The following is a 7204-nucleotide window of genomic DNA, read 5'->3' as shown; positions in this document are numbered from 1 at the left end:
CTACAGATTCTGTCTTTTATGCCCTTTGGTGTCATTGAGCCGTCCATTGGGCACTTTCTGTATACATGTACTTAGATGTTCACTTTGCTATGCATGGAGTTCATTCATTCATTTATTCATGCATTCCTTCGGTCATTTATACCGTCATCTATTCATTTATTCAGTCATTCAGTAACCGACTACCGTGTGGATTGTAGCTTATCTGCCCTCTAGAGGCTATTTTGGTAATGGACACAAACCCAGGCTCATTCATTCACCTGCAATTGGCACCTAATTCACACCTTCCTGTTACTGAGTGATTTATACTCGCATCTGTATGATCATTAATGCTGGATGTTTGTTCTTTTTTTTTTGTTCATTAAACAAATCCATGGAAATGACACCCTGCATAAAAGCAATGATTTTGCAGAAAAAAGTATGAAGCAATGAAATAACATTTTATATGCAAAAAAACAAAACAAATGGACAGCTTTGCAAAAATGTATACACACATTATACATAACAAAATTAGGTTTGTACCACAGCGCAAACTGCTGGGACAATGAGTAAAACCTGTTTTAATAACAAGATATCAAGATTTTTTTACTGGACCAATAAGCAAAATGTGAACAGGTAAAATATACCCACCATTCATTCTCTGGAGGTACGATTCAAGGTCCAAATGTTGCATTAAAAAGTGAGGGATCTTATGAAAGAAAAGTAAACGTTCATCCTTTGACTTCTCAAATTCAAGTATTCACAATTTATGTAAACTGATTTCTGACATCTAAACTAAAAAAACACTTCACCAGTTTCCCCTGGTTTTAATGTCTTAACCTCGTTTTTATCTCTATTATTGACAATCCTTATGAGGACGTGTGTGATTCTGTGTGGTGTCACCGCCCTTTGCCCTATTTTCGATCATACATAAGGTTGTTGTGTCATAAGTATTTAAGGTTCCTCTGCTGGCGCTCTCGTTGTAACTGACTCTGGAAAACAGCATCATCTGGTTGTTTAAAACGTAATGCAAGTAATATAATGCCTATAGCTGGATGTCTGGCTGTTAGCTCATCAATAATGGAGAGCCCATGCATGTTCAAGGTGAGGCCTAGATTGTCTTACCGCTCCACTGCTCTGCGACACATGCAAGCACACCTGATGTTAACTAACCGAGAGGCTTTGATGAATTTCGTTGTGCGTGTGTGGTTAAATGGTCAATGTGTGTGCAGTGACCTTGTGCTCTTTATGTCAGAGCAAGATAAAAACAACAATTAACCCTACACAAACACACACATACACAAAACACAATACTGACATATCAAATGTCTCCTTGTAGACAAAACTGTTTTGATTCATCTGATGTCGCATTAAAGTAGAAATGAGGTGCCTCTGGAGGAACACTGAGGTCCAGCAGTGTTGGAGGATGAATGTTACAGTGGAGGTGAAAAGATGAGGAGGAGGCTGTCAGGAGGCCTTGGCGATAATGAGAATGCTCATGAGGAAGACCATGACGAAGAAGATCCACATGAAAAACCTATCCATCACCTTGGCAACCTTCTTCCACTCTGCTGCCTTGACACACGTCGCTCTCTGCTCGTGGAAGCAGTTGGCGATGTACTGGATGTTCTTCACCACCTGAGGAAGAGACAGAAAGGTAAACTCAAGCAAGCACTTAAAGAAACTTTAGAAGAAGAGCAGTAATCAGATAAGTAGGTAAAGTGAGTAAAGGGAGAAACGGCGTGCGGTGGCGATGCACCTGTTTATGTTGGAGGCAGGGGCAGCAGCAGGGGCAGGCAGGGACTTGATGTTTCTCTGTGGAATAGAGGAGCTGTTCCTTCAGCCCACCATTGAGGTGCTGGAGGTGTTGTGGATGGGGGGGGGCCTGGTAGTCCAGTTCATCCCTCCTGATGTGTGGTAGCGTTGGGTTGGCTCTCTTTTTGCGTCACCTCTCTCCAATCTGGAAGCGTGGTTGTTATGGTTGTTATAATGATGACTCCTGCCGTTGGCGGTGCCATTCGCCTGGCTTTTGTGATGCTTGTTGCTGTGGTGCACGCTGTGGCTATTGCTGTACTTGTACGAGTCACTGTCGTGATGGTAGATGCTGTCGTGAAAACGGTCGTCATGGTAGCAGTCCTTATCGCTCAAGGGTTCCTCGGGGTACAGTGGGGTCCTCTCGCTCTCCGGTGTAGTGCAGTTCTCCCCCACCTCGTAGACGAAGAAGATTTTGGACATGTAGTCGATGATGAGCACCTTAGCCCAGTGAGGGACTGGCTTGGCCTCAGCACCACAGAAATGAATGTTCATGATGAAGATGGTGAGAGAGGTGGAGGCTGTGATCATAGTCATGGTAGCAATATAGTATTTCCCTTGGGAACAAAACAGAAAAAGACAATTTTATGAAGGGGAATTAGTTGAAAGGTAACACCTACATAGAAGCTCTGATATGTACAATACAGGGTTGCACATTTACATACTCCTTCAACTCCCTCACTTCATCACCAGTGATCTGGAAATCTGTAGTCCCATTTATATCATGATACAAAGACATATCCATCTATCTTAACCAGGTTATTGAGAGGTTTAGCCAGTTTTGTCTCGAAGTTGTATAACTGTGCTTTAAATGGAAGCCTATGACCCATGACCTACTAAGTCAACTTCATGAGATCCGTCCATTCGGGCAATTTAGAGACACCAGTTAATCTAACCTCCATTTGTTTTAACTGTTGCTGCAGGCAACAGTGCTAACAACTGCACCACCATGCTGCCCAATAATATGAGATATCAAGTCAAAATTATAAATAAAGTATTTAATTAAATTATAAGACACTGAGTCAACATTCTGACCTTTATATAAACTTTTCATCCAATTTCTACTTTTCCTGGTGGAAAAATGGCTTTCATGCTATGAATAGTATATAATAATTCAAACCTATATAGGGCATGCTTTCTGCAGGAGGCATGCTCTCAGCCACCAGCAACTGGAACACAGTGAGCGCCAGAAGCACCGTGACCCCGAGGGAAACCTTCTCCCCGGAGTCAGCCGGCAGATAGAAACCCAGCGGGGCGAGAAACGAGATGAGGAAGCAGGGCAGGAGCAGGTTGAAGATGTAGAAAGAGGAGCGGCGCTTCAGGAGCAGGGTGTAGGTGATTTCAGTGTAGGGGTCAGAGCAGCAGCCATACATCATAACATTTCTAACTGCAGGCATGCCGTGGCACTCCCACTCCACGTTCTCCACAAAGTCAGACAGGTCTCCGCTGTCCATGCCCAGACTGATGTCCACCTGTGTAGAGAACACACATATAGTGAAAGTTTTTAATGTGAAATCCCGCATAAATATTGTTTTAAATCAAGAGTTATGAAAAATTGAAATATTGAGGAAAACATAAAGGACAAGAGGCTGGTACATCCCCTGTACTGATTACCAGGCCTAACAGACAAACAGACACAATAAGCAAGTTGGAGTTTCCATTCCACCAAAAGAACAATATGGACCAAGATGGTACGATGGTAATTGCACACAAAAAGATCTTTCTCTGTGATCTTATTTGGATTTTTGCCACTTAAAATGTTGGTTCATCAAAATTATAAAACATAAGATATGAAAGAAAGTGTGGGTTTTTTTTGTCATTTGACCTTTTATTGCTTCCTTGTTTTACTATTGCCCTTCTTGAAACTCAAAACTTGAAAGTGACTAAGTAATTACCAGTTTTTGCACATACATACTATGAGTATTTCAGTTGTACAGACGCACAGCAAAGAAGCAGAAACAGTTAATACACCTGATTGCCATTGTAGGTCCAGGAGCCAAAGGTGAGGTTGCACTGCTGCCAGTCAAAGGGGAAGTAAGAGACATCCACCACACATGTGCTCTTCGTGATGGCCGGAGAGTCCCAGACGATCTCTCCATTATAACGCAGCTTCACATTAGTGCTGGATGCACCTGACTCCTCATCTGCCCTGCGTGGACATCAAGTGGAAAGTACACATTTGTAGATGCTTGCACTCAACACTTGCCCCTCATATCTCCCTCTCTGTCTCTTTCTATTTGTTTGACTTTCCTCTCTTTGTTCCCTGTTTTACGTCCATCTCTTGTTACTGACTTGTTGTAGAGGACGATGTCCGGCTTCCAAACCAGGTCGCTGGGGATGTTGATCATCTCTAAGTCGTCATAGTCCTCTTTTTCCCACTTCAGGTAGGCATCATGCCAGACCTGCCTGATCCACAGGTACGTGGTAAGAACCTGGTTCCTCTCATCCTGCACACACACGCACACACACACACACACAAAACATTTACAGAGAGACTGGTGGTAACATTAAAAAGGGAAGATAGACAAAATGTCTATGTTCACAGAGTTGTGTTAATGTGTTTTTGGAGCTTCACCTACAAAATATTAGGCACGAAAATAATTTGCTTGATCAGTTTCAACTGTTTCTCTTTTATATATTTCTTTAGCAAGTTCCCTGTCTCTCTGAAAGTGCAATACTTTAATACTTTTTGAATACTTCCTGGCACTGGACGTAGTGCTGCATCTAATTATACCTAGATTTTAATTTCCAGTGAGTGGCCCCTTTATTAGGTAAACATCTAGACGTCTAATGACATCAAATGACAATCTAGTGACATTGTTAGAAATGTGTAGATTCAATTATATGTTTATTCCTGAGGGCATGGTTAAAGGTGGTGTTGTACTGGACTCCATTATATTGAGAAGTGTGGGGGTTTTTTTGTCTTCCCTATTAAATACATGAGGTTAGAAGAATATTAGAAACGCCTCTGAATATCAAGCAACACTATCAATATCTATGACCTATGTTCTTAAAAACTATAAAACTGAAAACCATAGGCTTGATAAAAGTAAACTTTATGGGAGAAAGTCATATATCATTGAATCGCATTAGACTGTACATGTTTAACTAATTAAGTGGATACTGAGTGTGTATGCCTCATCAACATGATTCTGTCAATCCTGCCATATGTTTGATGCATCCTGGAAGGAAAGACCTATATCTACATCTCTGCTGTTTGGAGCATCTTCACCTTAGAGTGATTTGTTAATGTATGATAAATCTTTGCTGATTAATCTTGATTACTTTTATTTTTTTTTCCACTCTTACTCTAGTGATAATTCTGCATTGCACACTGGCCTCTTTAACGCAGCATCAAGAATATGCCGCTCTACGTTTCACTGCACATATTATATGAACATGTGACAAATGCAACCTTTTATCTTTGGACCTTGAATCTGTGGCAGTTAGAAGAGCCACTATATTTTGATTCACAAAATATTATGTATATTTTCTATGTGATGTAATGGTGCAGCCATGAAACACATGCTGTCTTGGATAACTCAGTGTAGTCTCCTGTAACTTTAAGGGTTGACACAACAATGTACAGAATATATGTGTATTTGATATTCTCAACCAGAATGGAGGAATTTATAGACATATAGAATCGAAAGGGAACTTTATGTGGGGTTAAATTGTATCTGTGGCAGGCATGTGCAGTTGCAGTTGTAGCTCTAAATCTATTTCAGTTTCCTCTCTGCTCACCATATCTTTGATCTGTGACAGCGTAATCTGCAGCGAGACATTGAGGGCACTGTCTGTGTCCTCCACAGGTCTCAGAGCATTGGAGTAGTCCTCCATCAGGTCATTCAGAAGTTTGCGGGCATAATGACCCTGGGCACCATGGGACACTGAGAGGTCAAAAGGCACATGAAGAGGAAAGAAAGGTTACGATAGACAAAAAAAAAAGGTGAGGACAAAAGCAAAGAGACAGGGAAAGTAACAAACAAACAGCGCAGAGTAGGATTTAAAGAGACAAAACAGAACTATCAGTCATAAACACCAAACTGATCGTGCAGAACCGACCTTGCACCAAAAGGCTGATCCAAACCATCAACGCTGCCTTCCTCATCTTCAACAAGTCACAAGCCGAGGGATCAATTATTCAGCGAAGCAGTCGCTGAGACAGCCTGGGTCCAAATCCAGAGCGTCACTCTATTCTGATCTCCATCTTCCCCTGCTGAGGCGGAGCGAGCCGAGACCACAGAAAATTCTCGAAATCTTACATCCTGTCAGAAGCTCTGAATGCTTCACTGGTTGTTAGTTGCAGTTCGCCTCTGTCAGTGTCTCTCTGTGTGTGATCGCTGCTCTGGAACAGGACCTGGGGGCTATCATTCATACACACACACACACACACACACACACACACACACATACAGGTACACTGCAGTATCACATAGCACACAGGCACTGGGTGAAATGTGATGCCTGCAGCCTTATCCACTTGTGTACATGACCACAACCAGCTGTACGACACACAGGCACACACACGTACACACTGAACCTTACTGCATTACACAGGTAATGACATGTGTCAGTCACACACATACAGTGACACTTTCTTACTCATGTTCAGGTCATTCAAGATGAATACACACACACACACACACATGTCGGTGACGATGTGACACATGTCATACATGCCGCATGGCATGAACTTCACACAGATCCAGGATCAGGTTTCACTCTGTAAATACGAATCTTTAACTTAAGGACAGTAAAGCTGTGCACTGGTTGTAGATCGGTGATAAGAGTGGGTTTCATCCTGTCTTTGTCTGTAGTTGTTGAAGAGATCAGTAACCAGAAACGGAGGCCAACTAATTGAACTTTGTTATATTGTCCAGCAGTTGTGTGTGGACATCTTTAAGGTTTAGGAGTATCTTAACATGCTGATTTCCTTCTGTCTTTAAAGAATCTCTTGAAGATTAATCTCTTCCATCCATGGTTTGGTTTTAAAACTAAAATGCAGAAGTCATGCATTTTAAAACTAAAACGTAGCAGTGTAAATGTCTAAAACCTCAAACATCCTAACAGGCCTAACTACCACTTACTAGGCCCTGTCAGTTCACCTCTTTACCTGATCACCTTACCTTTGCCTTCACCTTATTGAATAGATGTAGTGTTGTCCCTCACTTGTAAATCACTTTGGATTAAAGCATCTGCCAAATGAGTAAATGTAAAAATGTTTACACTATTTTATTTGCAGTTGAAAATGGAATATTTTAATCATACAGCCAGAACCGTTACTGAGAAGCACTCTTGATACATATTTATACTTTGTTTTATTTCATTCAATCTCATTATCGTCACATGTCCATGTCCCATGCTTTATTGAATCTGTGTTTTTTGGTTTTTGTTTTGTTTTGTTTTTTCTAAA

At 41.4% G+C, this 7204-nt stretch overlaps 1 protein-coding gene across 1 annotated transcript; it reads right to left on the bottom strand.

Annotated features, from left to right (window-relative positions):
• Positions 1–416: 416 nt before the first annotated feature.
• Positions 417–6025, bottom strand: chrna9a (cholinergic receptor, nicotinic, alpha 9a). Its single transcript, XM_023418522.2, is given in 8 exon segments — positions 417–1614; positions 1736–1909; positions 1912–2345; positions 2909–3260; positions 3760–3937; positions 4081–4235; positions 5533–5678; positions 5854–6025. Coding segments are annotated over 8 exon segments (1656 nt in total). The 5' UTR covers positions 5900–6025; the 3' UTR covers positions 417–1443.
• Between the last annotated feature and the right edge of the window lie 1179 nt (positions 6026–7204).

This window comes from Seriola lalandi, unplaced genomic scaffold (genome assembly GCF_002814215.2).
Source record: "Seriola lalandi dorsalis isolate HSWRI2012SDOR001 ecotype SW California unplaced genomic scaffold, Sedor1 jcf7180002054582, whole genome shotgun sequence".
Classification (NCBI taxonomy): domain Eukaryota; kingdom Metazoa; phylum Chordata; class Actinopteri; order Carangiformes; family Carangidae; genus Seriola; species Seriola lalandi.
Note: the sequence above shows the minus strand (reverse complement) of the source record. Positions and strands in the feature narration are given on the sequence as shown.